We start from the raw sequence: 17,500 nt of genomic DNA, 5'->3' as shown, positions 1-17,500 counted from the left end.
AATTTGATTTCAGGACATTTGTAGGATTTTAGGACATTTGTAGGATTTTAGGACATTTGTAGGATTTTAGGACCTCTGTTGCGGGTGTGAGACCTCAGTGACGGAGGCTCAAATTCTCCCAAAATACAGAAGAACATATGATGATTATTCTAACGTGCAGGTAACACGTGCTGACTGTAAACAGGAGACACAGGTGCTGCTGACAGTGAAGTCATGTGACTCCTCAGACTGACGTGAGCGTTTCTGTTTAACTCTTCGGTGTCTCTGAGTCCAGTTTGTGTCTCTTCGTGTTGTTTCAGTGTTCGACTCTGATGCTGATCGAAAGCGCCAAAGACTCTCTGAGCTTCAGTGTGACTCACTACAAACATCCCAAACAGCCCCACACCGTCCAGGTGAGACCACCTACACCTGACCTACACCTGATCTACACCTGATCTCCACCTGATCTACACCTGATCTACACCTACACCTGACCTACACCTGATCTGCACCTGATCTACACCGGATCTGCACCTGACACACACCTGCAGCTACGTCTGCTCCTCCTCCCATGATGTTTTCTGTAACTCTTTGATTAGTTTTTTATTTTTGAAATATTTTCTTGTTGTGTTTTTAGGCGAAGTCTGTGGAGGAGAAGAAGCTTTGGGCTCATCACATCAAACGCATCATTCTGGAGAATCACCACGCCATCATCCCACAGAAGGTCACACACCAGTAACACCAGCACACACACCAGTAACACCAGCACATACACCAGTAACACCAGCACACACACCAGTAACACCAGCACATACACCAGTAACACCAGCACACACACCAGTAACACCAGCACATACACCAGTAACACCAGCACATACACCAGCACACACACCAGTAACACCAGCACATACACCAGTAACACCAGCACACACACCAGTAACACCAGCACATACACCAGTAACACCAGCACACACACCAGTAACACCAGCACACACACCAGTAACACCAGTAACACCAGTAACACCAGCACACACACCAGTAACACCAGTAACACCAGCACACACACCAGTAACACCAGCACATACACCAGTAACACCAGCACACACACCAGTAACACCAGCACATACACCAGCACACACACCAGTAACACCAGCACACACACCAGTAACACCAGCACACACACCAGTAACACCAGCACATACACCAGTAACACCAGCACACACACCAGTAACACCAGCACACACACCAGTAACACCAGCACACACACCAGTAACACCAGCACACACACCAGTAACACCAGCACATACACCAGCACACACACCAGTAACACCAGCACACACACCAGTAACACCAGCACACACACCAGTAACACCAGCACATACACCAGTAACACCAGCACACACACCAGTAACACCAGTAACACCAGCACACACACCAGTAACACCAGCACATACACCAGTAACACCAGCACACACACCAGTAACACCAGCACATACACCAGTAACACCAGCACACACACCAGTAACACCAGCACACACACCAGTAACACCAGCACATACACCAGCACACACACCAGTAACACCAGCACACACACCAGTAACACCAGCACACACACCAGTAACACCAGTAACACCAGCACACACACCAGTAACACCAGTAACACCAGCACATACACCAGTAACACCAGCACACACACCAGTAACACCAGCACATACACCAGCACACACACCAGTAACACCAGCACACACACCAGTAACACCAGCACATACACCAGCACACACACCAGTAACACCAGCACACACACCAGTAACACCAGCACATACACCAGCACACACACCAGTAACACCAGCACATACACTAGTAACACCAGCACACACACCAGTAACAGTAGCACACACACCAGTAACACCAGCACATACACCAGCACACACACCAGTAACACCAGCACACACACCAGCACACACACCAGTAACACCAGCACATACACCAGCACACACACCAGTAACACCAGCACACACAAAGGTAGAGAAGTTTGATTGTTTCGTGTGTTGCAGGCTAAAGAGGCGATCCTGGAGATGGATTCCTTGTGTAAGTTATTATTGTTTATTGTTTTCATGATGTTTTCTGTGATGTTGTTTTTTTTGTCACGTTGTGTGTTGCTCTCGGTGCCATATTGTTGTTGTTCATCATGCTGTTGTTGTCAGTATTTTTATTGTTGCTGTTTGTCATACAGTTGTTTTTGTTGTTATTGATGTGTTTTGTCGTGTTGTTTTTTATATTGTGTTATTCAGTGTTATATTGCTGTAACTAATTGTGGTGTTTGAGATGTTATTACTGATGCTGGTGTTGTTGATGTTTTTCATGTTGTTTGTTATGCTGTTATTTGTCATGTTGTTGTTTTTCATGCTGTTGTTACTGCTGACGTTGTTGTTGTTTTTGGTGTTGTTGTTGTTTTTCCCTGCAGATCCCTCCAGGTATCGTTACAGTCCTGAGCGGCTGAAGAAAGCTCTCTCCTGTCAGTCTGACGAGTTTCAAAAAGACGGTCGTCAGGGGCGACGACAATCAGGTAAACAAACCCCGGCAACATGAAGTACTTCCTGTTTACAGAACTCTGCGTGTTTTTTCTGTCAGTTCACTCGTTTGTTTTCTCTTTTTTCTTCAGAGCCGAACAAACAAACACCGAAGAGCAGCAGAGGTAAACAAACAAACGTGTCTTTAACCGTTACCACGGCGACCTCACTGCCACAAACCAGCCCTGAAGTGATGAAAAACAAAAACAGAAACATAATGAACGAATCAAAGTTTGTCTGATGTTTTTGACGATGTTTACGTTTACGGTCTGTCTTTAACCAATCGACTCTCTGCTCTTCTTCTGCTGCTGCTGGTTCTCCTGTCGACCGCACAGCCGCCATAAAGGTAAGAAACATAAAAACATACATGGACCACAGAAGTGATACTCAACTTACGGCCCGCGGGCCAAATCTGGCCCCTCATAGGGCCCCTGCTGGCCCCTAAACATTTTCTAAATCACAGTAAAGATAAAGTGATGGACTCTGTGAATAGTTTTTGTCCTTTTAGTCTCCTTAAGGTGTCAGAGACATAAAACAGCATCAACATAGAGCCAGAGGAGGATCCCCCACACCCCCCACTGAGGACACAGCTGAGACACTGATGTCCTAAAATACTACAAATGTCTTCAAAGTCTAAGAAACTTTCTAAAATCTTAGAAATGTCGTGAAATAAAGGAAACGTCATAAAATCCTCGAAAAGTTGTGAAATCGGAGAAATGTCCTAAAACTCTGGATACAGGCCTATCCTAAAATTTAGAAACCTCCTAAAATCTGAGAAAAGTTTTTGTGATGGTTTTTAAGATTTTAAAATTATCCTGAGATTGTAGAAATGTCCTCAAACCAAAGACGCTGTCCTCCGGTCATTTTGTGAAATCGGCCGCTGAGTTGAGTATCACTGCTGTAGAAATGTGGACGTAGTTTCTGTGACGTCATCCGCAAGTTTGTGATGCTTGCCACTGCTCTGGCGTCATCAGTCATCAGATAAGCCTAAACTTCGCTGTGACGGAGGGATGATGGGTAATGATGGTTAGTCGGTCTTTGATCAAATCCGTGCGTGTATGAGCAGTGTTTGTGCTGAGTCAGCACGTCAGAAACAGATGAGCAGTGTGTGGCGTCCTGCAGCACTCAGACAGTGAGCGCGTGCTCCCCGGGAAACGGCGCTCCCTGCAGCCCGCCACCAGCAGCTCCACGCCGGGCTCCGGCCCGGGCGACTCCGAGGCCGACCACGCCGCCGCTGACAATGAGGAGGAGGAAGAGGAGGAGGAGGAGGAGCTCGGCAGCAGGAAGGACTCTCTGGAGCGACTGCTCTGCAGCGAGGAGGAGGAGGAGGAGGAGGCGGGGACGTTGTCTCCTCAGCGGTCTCATCGGACGCCGGCGGAGGACAGCGAGCCGGACGACCTTCTGCTGGAGGACGAGCAGGTAGACGACTTCGCCAGCTCCGTGCTGGCCGCCATCTCCTGCTGGCACCAGCGGGCCCAAGCTCTGCTCTCGGCGGGGGTTACCATGGTGACGGTGAGGCTTCCTGCTGCCCGCCGGGTGTCCTTCATCCCTCTGCGAGTCCAGCTCGTAACACACTAAAGTCACGGGTAACGGCGAGCGCTTCCTGCCGCTCTGGAGCTCTCAGCCGGCGGCCGCATGAGCTTCATGAGGGACTAACAGCCGCTGAGCTCAGCGTCGGGACGCAGACGCCAACATTTCAGGAAATCCTCCCAAACTCCGAGAACGCGAGGATTTATTCAAATGTTGAGCTGCTCCTCCGAAATAAAACTGAGCAGTTTGGGCTGTAAACACCCGCAGAACATCCAGCTCATCTCAAACCGATCGATCGGTTTAAAAATCAGCACGTTCTCCACAGAGTCTCTCCAGCTGACGGCGCCGTGTGTCCACCGAAGTGTGTTTTCTTTGTGTTGTTTTTTTTCTGGTCACAGAGCTCGACGTTAAGAAAACCCGGACAAATAAACTCTGAAAAAAAGTGAAAAACAAAAACATGATCCTTCACGTTTGTTGTTTTTGGAGCATCAGATGAATTTTCCTCCTGGAGTCATTAAAATACAGCACAGACATCAAATAGGAGCACAGAAAACCAAAAATAATCTGAAGGTCGACTAACGCGAATAAAAAGAGGAAATAAAAGTCTGAGTGGTTCAATCAGACACAACAAAAATCAAAAAACACCTGCAGTGATAACAAAGAAACAGACTGAACAGATAAATCTGTAATCACATAAACTCATTAAACTGAACAACCTGATGGATTTGTAATTAAAGAGATGAATTTGTTACTATGGCGATGAATTCACGGTTAAATAGACTTTATGATTAAAGAAAACAATTGTGATAAAAGAGAAATTGATGATTAAAGAGATGAATTTTTCTCTTTAATCACTAATTTGTGATCCACACTGACCGTCTTCTGTGATTATTTTTCTGGTTTCAGATTAAATCCAGCTGAAAAAATGTTTATCTTTTGAGCCCGTCACTGTCGCCAGCCGTCCAATCACAGTGGAGAAGGGGCGGGACAAAGACCAGCCGTCCACAGAGGACACGCTGTCTTTTGTTTTTAGCTTTGAAAAGAAACACTTTGGTGGACACACAGCCTTAATAAAGAAACTCAGATTTTTGTCTGATCTGTGAGAATTTGGTGGGATTTGAGCAGAATGAGCCGTCGTGCAGAGCTTTACAGCCCAATCAGCAACTGACCCAAACCTTTATGTATGTGTAACCTCACCGGGTGTGCTGCGCTTTGCTGACATGTGACCTGCAGCGTGTGAGGATAAACGCGGCTGGATGTGTGTGTCTGCGGCGGCCTCGCGGTGTTTTGCTTCTTTGCATGTTTGGTTTCGGAGCGAGCGGCGTGCAGCCGAAAAGCAGAGCGGCTGTTCAGGATCCATGATCCCTCAGGATCCATCCTGAGTTAATGTTTCGTAAAGGGTCAGTTCACACAAAACAAACACATCCGCGATGTTTGTGCTCCTCCGAGCATCAAACATCGTATCTGAAGAAAGATTTGGTTTCTGCAGGACGGGTTGTGTTTTGGGTGAAATGGCCTTTTAAAAATGAGAGCGATGCACTTTGGTTTGTGACGTCGGCGTTTTCTCGATGTGAAAACACCGAATGTCACAGACGTGACGTAGAGGTTAATCAGACGTCTTGTGTTTGTTGAAGGAGGCGGACGCTAGTGGTGTCTCCAACGGCTGTGAGCAAGAAAATGGACGACTTCCTGAAGAGGACGAGCCAGGAGGAGCTGAACCGACGAACCAGCAGGTAAAAAAGGTTTGATATCTCATAGTGTGACATCACTTCCTGTCCAGCTTCCTGTGACGTAGAGCTTGTCAGTCAGTGATACTCAACATACAGTTCACAGGCCAAATTTGGCCTCCTATAGGGTGCCGGGTGGCCCCCCAAATATTTTCTAATTCATAAAAAAAATAAAGTGACTCTGAATTGTTTTTGTCCTTTTAGTGTCCATAAGGTACCAGAGACATAAAACAGCATCAAAACAGAGTCCCCACACCTACCGACAGAGGACACAAGGGACTGGGGCTTTTATTTGAAGTTTTATTTTATCTCGTTGAAGGTTTTCAGCTTAGTTCAAACTGAAAAGCGTCCCAGTTCTGATGATTTGTCCTGTGTTTGTGTTTTCGTTGTCTGCAGCCCTGCAGAGACGAGCTGCCACATGAGAGGACGTCAGAGTCTGAACAGACAGAAGACCTTGAACCAGAAGCGTCCTCTGATCCGAACAGTTTGTCTTCTGCTCCTCCCACGATCTCAGCGTCTCCTCCGAGGTCAGAGGACCTGAAACCTGAAGGAGATCCAGACCCCACAGAGCTGCCGTCCTCTGCCACGCCCGACTCAGATTCAAAGACCCTGAGCAGCGGGGAATCCTCAGAGGACGAGGAGGACGTGAAGGAGGCCCCAGAGAAAGGAGGTAAAACCTCCAGCATCCTCCCGTCCTCTGTCCTGGACAAAGCCAGCGCCATCGCTCAGCACTTCACCAACAGCATCCGGCGAGGCAGCCTGTCCCAGGACGACACACGCTCCCTCAGCTGTGCGTCACCGCGGCTTCCCAGCAGGACCGGCAGCAGCATCAGCCTCAGCGCCGAAAACCCCGACCGAGCTCTGTGCCTCAACAGTATCTGCTCCGATCCAGCAGAGACCTTCGGCATGACGGATTTGACCCTGCTGTCTCCGCGGGACGACAGCCTCTTTGACGCCGACCGAGGCATTCGGAGGAGGCGAGACTCCACCCTGTCGAAGCAGGACCAGCTGCTCATTGGCAAAATCAAGAGCTACTACGAGAACGCAGAGAGCCAGGACGCCTCCTTCTGCCTGCAGCGCCGAGAGAGCCTGACGTACATCCCGACCGGGCTGGTCAGGAGCTCGGTCAGCCGCCTCAACAGCATCCCGAACAGTGAAACCTTTCAGGTGAATCCCTCAAGCTCCACCTCATCCTCCAGTCTGGAGCCAAACACAGCTTTACCCTCAGACACTCGGCGCCACGTTGTCTCCAGCGACTCTTTGGACCCTTTTAAGTCAGAACAGAGGAGCACAGATCCAGAGGATTCAGAGGAGGGCCTCTGGTCCAGATCTCAAAGCCTGCAGGACTATCAGTGTGAGGACGAGGAGTTCAGACCGTCATCTGAAATGATCAAAATCTGGCAGACGATGGAGAGAAAGATCACCAGGTCTCAGAGCGAAGACAGAGGACGAGAACGATCGCGAGAGGCTTTGAGAAGATCCAGAGCAAATAACCTGTCGGACGCGACTAAGTCCACAAGCTGTGACCGCGAGAGAGGAGCGTCTGGCCTCAGCGACATCACAGAGGAGTCCAGGAGTCCGTCGCCTCTCAAGCTCAGAGCCTGCGGTGTGAATCGGACAGGAAGTCTGAAGGACACCCTGAAGGTGTTCGGGGAAGAATCCGGCGGCCTCAGGGCTCCGATTCCTCGAGTTGCTCAGCTGAAGGCGGAGGGGCAAAGACCCGGCGAGGATTCGAACCAACTAGACGACAACTCCAAGAGCAAAGTCCTCCATCTGGCCCGTCAGTACAGCCAGAGAATCAAAACCACCAAACCGGTGGTCCGACAGAGAAGTCAGGGCCTCCTGATGGGCAAGAAGACTTTACCCTGCGTGGTGGAGGAGCGTGAGAGCGCAGGTACGGCGACGTCCGTTTACCATCAGAACAGATCAGCTGATCTGCTGAAGAAGCTTCAGACTGAAGACAGACATTTTTAGCTGCTTTTTATTTGAACACATTTTCAAAGTTTCAAAGTCTATTTTATTCGACACATTTCTAACGCTCAGACGCACCTTCAGACCAGGAACTGACACCTGACAATTTATTTGTTACTTTTTTTAATGATGCAATTTCAATACTTTTATTAATTATTCTGTATTTTTGACTTATAAAACCTTTGAGCTCAGGTTGTTTAGATTTTTAGAGAAATTAAGTATTTGACAAAATATCATCACAATAATCAGAAATACCACTGTGGTAAAAAAACAAACAAACAAAAAAAAAAAACAGCTGGATGATACTGGAAGTTTCTGACCTGTTTTTTGTCTTGCAGGTAAACCCAGCCTGACTCTGCCGCTCGTGTCTCAGAGCCAGGCGTCCTCTCAGCCGCTGAGCCCTGCAGACCGCTCTGGGACGCCCGGCCTCGCCTGCCGCTCCGCGCTGGCGTCCTCGGGTCGGGCTCGCTCTCGCAGCCCCCTCAGCCCCCTCAGTCCTCCGCTGCCCATCGAGGGCTTCAACTGGCCCGACGTTCGACAGCTCCGCTCCAAATACTCGGAGCACGGCCGCTCCCAGACCACTCCCGTCAGCCGGAGTCGCTCCATCCCAGAGCAGATGTTTGACGGCAGTCTGAGGAGGCACTCCAGCTGCTCCTCCAGCCTGCTGCTCGCCGACGGAGCTTCAGGCGCTCCTGAGAACAAGTCTCGCGGCAGCCGGGACGCCAGCGGAGAGGAACGCAGGAGACGGCTTCAGAGAGCCAATTCTCTGGACCCTCGGCTGAGCGGAGCACAAATGACCGAGCTGCAGAAGCTCCAGGATCAGGCCACTCACGGCGACTACGAAGGTTATTACGTCGCAGCCGAGGCGTCGCTTCCAGACGACCCCGAACACAAGATCGTCGTCGTGGAGAAGTTTCCGGAGCCTGAGTCAGAGGTGACTCCGGCCGCCAAAGAAGACGAGGACGACAGCTACATTCAGATCCGCTCGCCGACTAGCAGGGAGAAGATCTCCATCATGGCCGTCATCGACCGCTGCCGCGTCTATCAGGAGTCCGACGAATACAAACAGAGGGAGGACGTGAAAGCCAAAGCTGAGCCGGGGAGGCCTCCGGAGCCGGACGCCGGCGATCAGGACGACGAGTCACAGAAAATAAACGGCGGACAGAAGACGGACGGTGGGCAGCAGAGCATCGTGAAAAATCTGAGAGAAAAGTTCCAGAATCTGAGCTGAAAAAAACGGCGCCAAAAAACCCAAAAAGTTAAAAAAAAAACTCTGAATGAGGGAAGCCAAAGACGCAGAAAGCAACCTGAGGAGCCAGTCACCACTCAGACGTGTTTAACCCTTTCAGTGGTGGACAGATGGTCGGCTTTCACAGCAAAACTGATTCCACAGCAGGAAACTGGAGAGGACAACTTCTGCTCAGTTCACGGGATTATCCAAAAATGATGATTGTTTTATTTGGCAAACATATAAAAAAAACAAGATCATGACAGGAAGCGTTTAAATGAAATAAAAGTCCAATTTCACACGGATACATAATCAGAGGTATATCCATACAAAATAATTTGCATGTTTTAAAGAAAACGAATGATCAGAGGACAAAATATCTCCGGTGATATCGGCTCGTTGTACAAAGATCGACAGCTTTCCCAGCATCCTCTCTGGCATTTTTGTGTCTTAAAACGTGTAAATATCTTTCTACAGTCGTCAGAATATTTCTCTAAAGCACCTTTTTTTGTACAGGATGTTATTTTGTGTTCTGGGAGTTTGTGCATTTTTAGGGAACCGTCTCGACATGAAAGGATCGCGCTCACAGTCTCAGCCGGCGTCTCTTCATGCGTCGCCGTGACGGCAGAGAGCGGGCGGATTCAAACTCGTCTTTGTGATTCTTAACCGCTAAACTCGACCGCTCTGAAGGTTTCTCTCTTCAGTCACGTTTCTAAAAACAACTCACAGATTTTGCAGCTGCACAACTTCTGCTGTTATTTTTATATTTGGGGAACAGTCCAACATTTAGGGAGGGATGGGGATCAAAACCCAGGTCTATTGAGGACCCAGCTTCTTTTAAAAAAAAAAGAATGTTTGAGTTTATCAAAATGTCCTCAAATCCTAAATATGTCCTGTAATCCCGCTGCTACTTTTTGACAAGAAACCTGAATAATGCAGCTGTTTGAGCAAGATAAAGTGGAGAGTAGAGAAAGAATTACGACCTGTTTAACGTCCGATCGTGAGCTCTAATTATACGTCATTAAAACTACGGATGCCAGGATTCTTCAAAGTAAATTATTAAATTAAAATACAGTCGTTTAGATTTAGACAGATATTTATTCTGAACATGTAAAACAAACAGAGAAGATAAAAATCCAACAAAACGGCATTTACAAGACAGCAGTTATAAATGTCGGACTGTTCCTTTGATCCTCAACGGTTTCCCGTTAAGAAACTGTCTGAATGTCATCTGATCTTCTGATTAAATGAAAATCTCTTAATATTTAAAGACCTTAAAAAAAGTGACTGTATTTAGTGACGATAAATATACGGAGGACCAAACCTGCGTCACGAGGAGACAAATAGATTAGTGGATGATGTAAAAACATCATCAAATGAATACTGAAAGTAAAAAAACTGTTATTTTTTAATTATTAAACTCATAAATTAAATGTATTTCCCTCAGCAGAAGTCTTTTTATATTTTTCCTTGAGTATGTAAATAAGGCAATCACCTAAAGAATTTACCCTCAAATTCTGATTCAGATATTTATTCCACATTAATGGATGTGTTTATATGTTTTTGTGCCTTTAGTTGTTTTTTTATATTTGTGTTTATTATTATGTTTATCTCAGCGTTTCACTTTGCTCACAAATTTATCTCCTAATGAGTCAGGTTTGTTCTCAAAAGCGTTTTCTGGAGCAGCTTTTGGTTTTAGCAGCTTGCTCAGCGGCACGCTGGCAGATAGGGGACTTGAACCTGTGACTTGAACCACTGGTCCACCCTGCACACGATGTTCCTCACTCAGTCGACCACTGTTAACCTCCCTGTACCTCCTATTTATTTGATCTAATGTAAATAGCAACAAATCTTTATTTCTATAACTGTGGTTATGTGTGTGTTGTATGTCCAAACACGTTTATGTGTCATCAGGAGACATTTGATCAGTTCCTCATTAAAACCACACATACATGACCGGCCGAGTGTGTGTGATGACTCTGTGTGTGTGTGTGTATGATGACTCTGTGTCTGTGTGTGTGTGTGCATAAACAAAGTGTCCTCATAAACACTGAACACGGTAACATGCACACAACGGCTACTATTTCACCATACATGACCAAATAGTGAGCACACACGGTACCCAGTATGGCTTAAAGGTACAGTCCACAATTTCTCAGAGGGGAAGATTTTCCCTCACCACAAGAGGTCCTCAGAGCACGTGTGTGTGATTTGTGTTGTTTAAAGGTGTCGTGTTAGTAAAAAGGGTGTTTAGTTGCATGTAGAGCTCTGCCTGTGTGAAACATTAGTGAACAAACATCATCTTAGCTTTGGAAAATAATGTGACAGTCGAGCTTCACCTGTGCTGTTGGACCAACGCTGTGTCCCGTCGTTACGTTACAAATCCATGAAAGGAGGGAGGAGCTGTGTTGCTGTACTGCTTGTTAGCCGGTGGGAGTCTGTTGTGGATGAGCCTGGCTGAGAGGTGTTGTGGTTCGAGATGCAGTCCCTGCTGTGTTGTGTTGCTTTGGTTCAGGTCAGAAGAAACTAATCAGTCTTTATCCTTCTTGAGCTACCAGCTCAGCACTAACTTTGCTTTGTTCTCCTGTGTCCCAGGAGGAAGAGGAAGACCAGGGAGATTCTGATTTGTTGGCTTGGTGTGAATTTTAGGGTCACATGCCACACTTGACCAATCATGTTTGAAGATGGGCTCCAGAATAGCAAAGCAGAGATGGCGAAATAAAAACTCTGAAATGTTTCATTACTTCAAACCATTGATGTGAAACATTTTGAAATGTTTCAAAACCTATTTGCCCAACATTGACATCTACTGGCAGGAGCTGACACTGAAGTCATTACTGACTGTGTGTTAAAAGGTCCTTTTTACCCGGCCCACAGCACTGCCTAAATAGGTGTCATGCAAATACGATCAAATCGTGAATTATTTATTTAGATCTTATAAAATATGGTGACTATTTCTTAGCATTATTATATGAACTATTGATGGTGGCCCTATGCTACAGTTATTTGATTTGATTTAATTCACCAATTTCTGGTCATCTCCTTACTCAGCGTGGAGAGTAAGATCTTCTTAGTATCATGGCCAAGTTTTTCTAATTCCAGTCTGTCAGGCTGTCTGGTCTCAGAGGAAGGCTGTGCTGCTCTGGCCTCAGCTCTGAGCTCCAACCCCTCCCATCTGAGAGAGCTGGACCTGAGCTACAACCATCCAGGAGACTCAGGACTGAAGCTTCTCTCTGCTGGACTGGAGGATCCACACTGGAGACTGGACACTCTCAGGTATGTCATTTATTTATCAAGCCCAAAGTCAAGAATTCATCTCAAAAGGCTTTACAGTCTGTATCACACAGCACTCATTTGACCCTTTGTTTCAAACTTATAAATGACCCAATTCTAATAAAATCTGGTGGTTAACTGATCTGAGAACAGTCTGTGAATAGTTTAGTTCATGTGTGAATGCTGACAGTTTATGTTATTGGACAACATGCAGAAGACAATATTTCACATTCTGTCTCATCATGTAGGAGGACATCAGGACATCATTTGAAATTGCAAATATAAGATACGACTAAAGGAAACACATCAATTCTGAAAAAAAAATCCCATTTATAGCAAAAAAAGTTTTTATGCTCTGATGAGGTGGTATTTCAGGCAACTGGAACAAGCCATATTTGGCAAAACTGCAATGAAAACCCTTTTTTTGGCTTTTCTAGGTCACATGATGCTATGGCTATGTGCTTGTCATTAGACTATCAGCTCCCAGAAATCCCTTATCCCTCGCCTTTCCATCACGGCTACATAACACGCCTACGTGGCCTTGGATTGGAAATAATGACGGCTAGTGCGGTGGCTGACATAGAAATAAAGCTGCTAATGTTTTGAACATCCGTCGCCATGGTTACTGGGATGTTATCACCAGAAGTCACATGACATCACTCAGTGGAAACACAGTCAGCTCACAACTTTGTGTTACTGACATTTGGAAAATATCGCTTAATTTTTGGGCAAATCTGTGATGGAAGCCCACATAGTGATGACTGAGCTCTCTCCTTCTGTCTTCTGTGTTTGGTGGGCCAAAGACAAATTTCCACTGGACAATAAAGATCTTCTTCTTCTTCTTCTTCTTCTTCTTCTTCTTCTTCTTCTTCTTCTTTGACAGAAAATCACTCTGTGTTTGTTTTTCCAGGGTGGACCACAGTGGAGAGCGGAGGTTAAAACCTGGTCTGAGGAAGTGGAAGTGTGGATTCAGTCTGACTTATGATGACTGTCGAACAGCTGAGTGTTTGACAGCCACAGCATTTCATCATGGCGGTTCAAACAGCTGATGGTCCGACAGCAGCGCAGTGAGACAGACAAACAGAGCGCAGCTTCTCCTCACAGCACCAAAGTGTCTGAAACAGACACATCTGCAGAGGTGAAAGTGACTTCTTTAGACTCTACAGACGACTTTGTGTTAGTTTCAGCTTTAATCAGACTTTGGATGAATTATTTAGAAACACCAGGATGCATCGCTCCGTGTCTCATCCGGCCGCTCGCGCTGAGCTCTCATTATTATTACCAGGGGCAGATGTAATGTTTTGGGGGCCCGGGGCCACAAGCACATGAGCTTATTTTCAGCCTTTCTCTAACTGTGAATGTTGGCAGGCTGTTGGCAGCTATAGGAGAAGTAGGCCGACTCAAAAGTTTTTAATTCCTGAGTAAAATGATTAACAGCACAGAAGTTTGACAGAAGCTGAAGTCAGAGTCCTGCAGTCAGGAGAGGTTGGCCTATTATCAGCACAATGTGCTTCAATTTACCTGAAGTTTGTTTCAGATGGAGCTTTTCATTTTTATATAATGCTGGAAAGTTGAATAAATAATAATAAATCATATGTTTATTACGCTCCAACACACCATGGTCACGTGACACTGTGTCAGTGAACTATGAGGGCAAAAAACAAACCACAAAAAAAAAAATCATTCATTAATCGTAATCAAAGTAAAATGTTCAGTTAATGGTGATATTGATTTTAGGTATGCGGCTCGGACCTTTGCTGGGAGGACATTTTAGTAACTGGACCTCTGTGAGTTTTAGTAGAATAGGTCCTCCAGCTGGTGATGCTGTTCTACAGTATATTTGTCATGTTCAATGTCTGACAGAAAATAAATATTTAAACCAACATTAACCTGATGATATCTTCATATCTCACTGAGGAGTCAGAGGAACCTTTAAGCTCGACAGGAATACTGATTTGATGGATATCGTGATAAATATCGATATTGACTGATATAAAAAAAAAATATCGTGATAAGACTTTTTTCCGTATCGCCCAGCCCTAGCATAACTGACAGCACGTGTCATCATTACACTTGATGAAAATAAACATCAGGACACAAAATAAAAACCCTTCAGATGTGTCTGATGATAAACGGCTGCTGTCTTTCTCTCTTTGTCAGATTTCAGTGAACTCACACTGGACACAAACACGTGTAACAAACACATCAAACTGTCCGACAACAGCAGGGAGGTCCAGATCATCCAGAGAGGTTCGACTGCTGGCCTCAGCTGCCGTGTAGAACTGGTCTGACTGGTCGCTGTTACTGGGAGGTGGAGTGGAGAGGAAGAGTTTATATATCAGTGAGTTACAGAGGAATCAGAAGAAGCGGAGGCAGCGCTGACTGTGTGTTTGGGATGAATGATCGCTCCTGGAGTCTGGCCTGCTCTGATGATGGTCGTTTCTCTGTCCATCACAATAACAGAGAAATAGTCCTCCGTCTGTCCTCCTCTGTCTCTGACAGAGTAGCAGTGAATGTGGACTGTCCTGCTGGGTCTCTGTCCTTCTACATAGTCTCGTCTGACTCTCTGATCCACCTCCACACCTTCAAAACCACATTCACTGAGCCTCTCTATCCTGGCTTTGGGTTCTGGTCGTATGACTCCTCAGTGTCTCTGTGTCCTCTGTAGGACGGAGACAACTTCCAGTCCTGTGGTGTAAATGTTGATGGTGGACGAGGCTTCAATTTGGGAAACATTTGCCTCACCAAGTGCCTTTTATGGGCGTGCCGTGTTTTTTGCAGCCTAAAACTTCTGTTTTCAGTGTAGATGCACTGCAGAGCGATGCCGTCAGGACGCGCAGACATTCCTGTTTTTGTTTTTGAATCTGAATATTAATCTGTGGTAAATATGGAGAGGCTGATTTTTGTTTTGCTTTTGTGCATCAGTTATTCACCGTGTGTTACGTTGATTTCATAAGGAAAACTTTCTCTCATGCCTTACAGTGAACAAAGAATCCAAAAACTAAGAGCTTCTCCCATAACTGAAGTAGACGGGGCCCACGTTTAACAACAGCAAGACTTCACCAGAACACGGTTCACAAACTCTCAGACAAGCTGTTCAAAAGAATCCATCATTTATCACAACTTTTACCCAAAGAGTGACGATTTCAAACTTTTCCGCCTAAAAGTAGCACATCCTGAGTGTGGCTGAGCTCCACTCCAGCAGAGGTTAAATGCTCACGTTTGCATGAGACTGTTTGTATTTACAGGTTTTATGCTGGAGTGTTTTCAGTAACATTCGTGTGTTTGTGAAGTATTCAGCCGAAGACTCGGGTTATTCTGCTGAGTTTTGGGAGAGTTGAATGATGATTTGATATAGTTTTGCTATTATTGAACATGGACCCTGTTTACTTCAGTTCAGAAACGTTCAGAACATGTTATTGAGGCCTGAGATTAACATTTTTTAAAAATGAAAATGTAATGAAATGTGGTGCTAAAAAAATCAATAAAAAATGTAACATTTTTAAATGTTTATGAAGAATGATACCCAAACTTTAAGAAGAACTTCTGGGAACTAAAAGAAAACATTACTAAAATGTTGCATTGGTTGCATCGTACCATTCTCGCAACATTTTTAGAACCAACATTGCTGGCTGGGTATTCACTAATTAGTCACATGACCTGACAGAGCAGTGATGTAACTCTGTCAGAGCGAGCTTCTCGTCTCTGCATTCACTTCACCGTCCTGCAGCCTGAGAGTTCACGCTTCAGCGACATCGTTCTCCTCCTATCGTCCTCACACACACACACACACACACACACACACACACACACACACACACACACACACACACACACACACACACACACTCTGCTGTACCGTGTTGGAAGCAGAGAGTTCATCACTCAGAGACTGAAGCTCAGCTGAAGGGAAGTCTCTGAAGACACATTTGGTCCTAAAATCGTAGTTTTGATGAAAGTTTAATTACAGAGATGTACTCTCAGTACTGGGACACAGCTCGGGGGGACACAGCTCGGGGACACACACCGGACTACAGGAGATACACAGTGAGTATCACACACTTCACTCCCTGCAGCTGGAGACAAACAGTCCTCCGAACAGGACCTGAGCTCCTGACTGTCAAATTAAAACCTTCATTTTGGACATCAGTTACAGGAGCTGCAGAGAAATAAAGAGCGCACCAGAGGGAATCTGTTATTTCACCACGTTTGGTTGATTTTTTTTCCTTTTCTTGTGCCTGTAGTCCACGAATCTGGGCTGTGGCTATCTGAACTATTTTCATCATTCTCGTTTTTCTCATGGCTGCTGAAATTGCATCGCTATGATTTTATTTTGAAAGTACAGTCATCGGTCTGTCTGTGTTGAGAGTTGATTTTCAGTGTTGAAACTGCACTTTCTTCTATTGTTTCACAGTTTTTTGCACTTTAGGAGATAAAACAGATGATTCATGTTGACCTCATGCAGCCCGCCCCTTTTATTTTGTCCCACTTCCTGTTTTGTCTCTTTAAAATATGGGGGAAGCAATGGGCTTCTTCACAAGACATGTCCCAAAAAATTATCAAAAACAAGTTGCAAGAAAACCCCAAAAAAAGTGCTGAAAATAGAAGAAATATATGTACTTATATTATATACTTTATTATATATTTTTTTCTGTAACAGTTTTAAATTTTAAATTATAAAAGTTTTTTAAATGGTTTACTGATCATTTTCCCTTATCATCATCATCGTCGTCATCATCATCATCATCATTACTAGTATCAGTATTATTATTAGTATTAGTATTAAATTAATACTAATACTAATAATACTAATAATAATAATAATATTAATACTATTAATATTATTATTATTATTATTATCTTTGTTGTTGCTGGGACAACATTTTTTGTCGTTGGACATTTAAAATATTGTCAACCTGATTTTCATTCAGACTGAAAGTAACTTCAGAGTCTTTCTGACGGGACACTGACGTCCACTGTGTCCTGGATACGAGTCCTACATCTGTCCATTTCAGTTATTTTACTCTCTCTCTTTCCAGCCCCCTGCATCCGTCCGTCCATCTGTCCGTCCACCAGGTGTCCTCAGACTCTCCCAGCTGTCCCAGTCACCTCGTCTCCACCTGCTCACCTGTTTCCACTCTCCCCCATCAGCTCTGCAGCCATCTGATCCTGATCCTGATCCTTTATCTGAACCTCCCGCCTGCTCCCATTCTGTTCTTGTG

At 45.4% G+C, this 17,500-nt stretch overlaps 1 protein-coding gene and 1 pseudogene across 5 annotated transcripts in view; both read left to right on the top strand.

Annotated features, from left to right (window-relative positions):
- LOC121955711 (pleckstrin homology domain-containing family G member 3-like) overlaps nucleotides 1-10,961 on the top strand; it is a 33,652-nt gene extending 22,691 nt beyond the window's left edge. For 3 of the 4 annotated variants that reach the window (XM_088089804.1, XM_088089801.1, XM_088089803.1), the window contains 9 exons: nucleotides 300-392; nucleotides 617-703; nucleotides 2,034-2,067; nucleotides 2,444-2,545; nucleotides 2,642-2,674; nucleotides 2,885-2,895; nucleotides 5,714-5,812; nucleotides 6,203-7,700; nucleotides 8,116-10,961. In XM_088089804.1, the coding sequence (XP_087945930.1) occupies nucleotides 300-392; nucleotides 617-703; nucleotides 2,034-2,067; nucleotides 2,444-2,545; nucleotides 2,642-2,674; nucleotides 2,885-2,895; nucleotides 5,714-5,812; nucleotides 6,203-7,700; nucleotides 8,116-9,008 (2,850 nt within the window). In that variant the 3' untranslated portion in view covers nucleotides 9,009-10,961. Of the gene's footprint in view, nucleotides 1-299; nucleotides 393-616; nucleotides 704-2,033; nucleotides 2,068-2,443; nucleotides 2,546-2,641; nucleotides 2,675-2,884; nucleotides 2,896-3,224; nucleotides 3,230-3,686; nucleotides 4,062-5,713; nucleotides 5,813-6,202; nucleotides 7,701-8,115 lie in introns of all 4 variants that reach the window. The other variant, XM_088089805.1, reaches the window with a different exon arrangement.
- A 523-nt stretch (nucleotides 10,962-11,484) lies between these two features.
- Nucleotides 11,485-15,763, top strand: LOC148186778 (neoverrucotoxin subunit alpha-like; annotated as a pseudogene). Its single transcript, XR_015779221.1, has 5 exons — nucleotides 11,485-11,520; nucleotides 11,601-11,641; nucleotides 12,108-12,281; nucleotides 13,189-13,283; nucleotides 14,433-15,763. The product of XR_015779221.1 is annotated as a neoverrucotoxin subunit alpha-like (transcript).
- Nucleotides 15,764-17,500: the final 1,737 nt, after the last annotated feature.

Source organism: Plectropomus leopardus, chromosome 16 (assembly GCF_026936395.1).
Source record: "Plectropomus leopardus strain MGB_pleo_1.0 chromosome 16, ASM2693639v1, whole genome shotgun sequence".
In the NCBI taxonomy this organism is placed as follows: domain Eukaryota; kingdom Metazoa; phylum Chordata; class Actinopteri; order Perciformes; family Serranidae; genus Plectropomus; species Plectropomus leopardus.
This window is presented reverse-complemented; position numbering and strand designations above follow the sequence as displayed.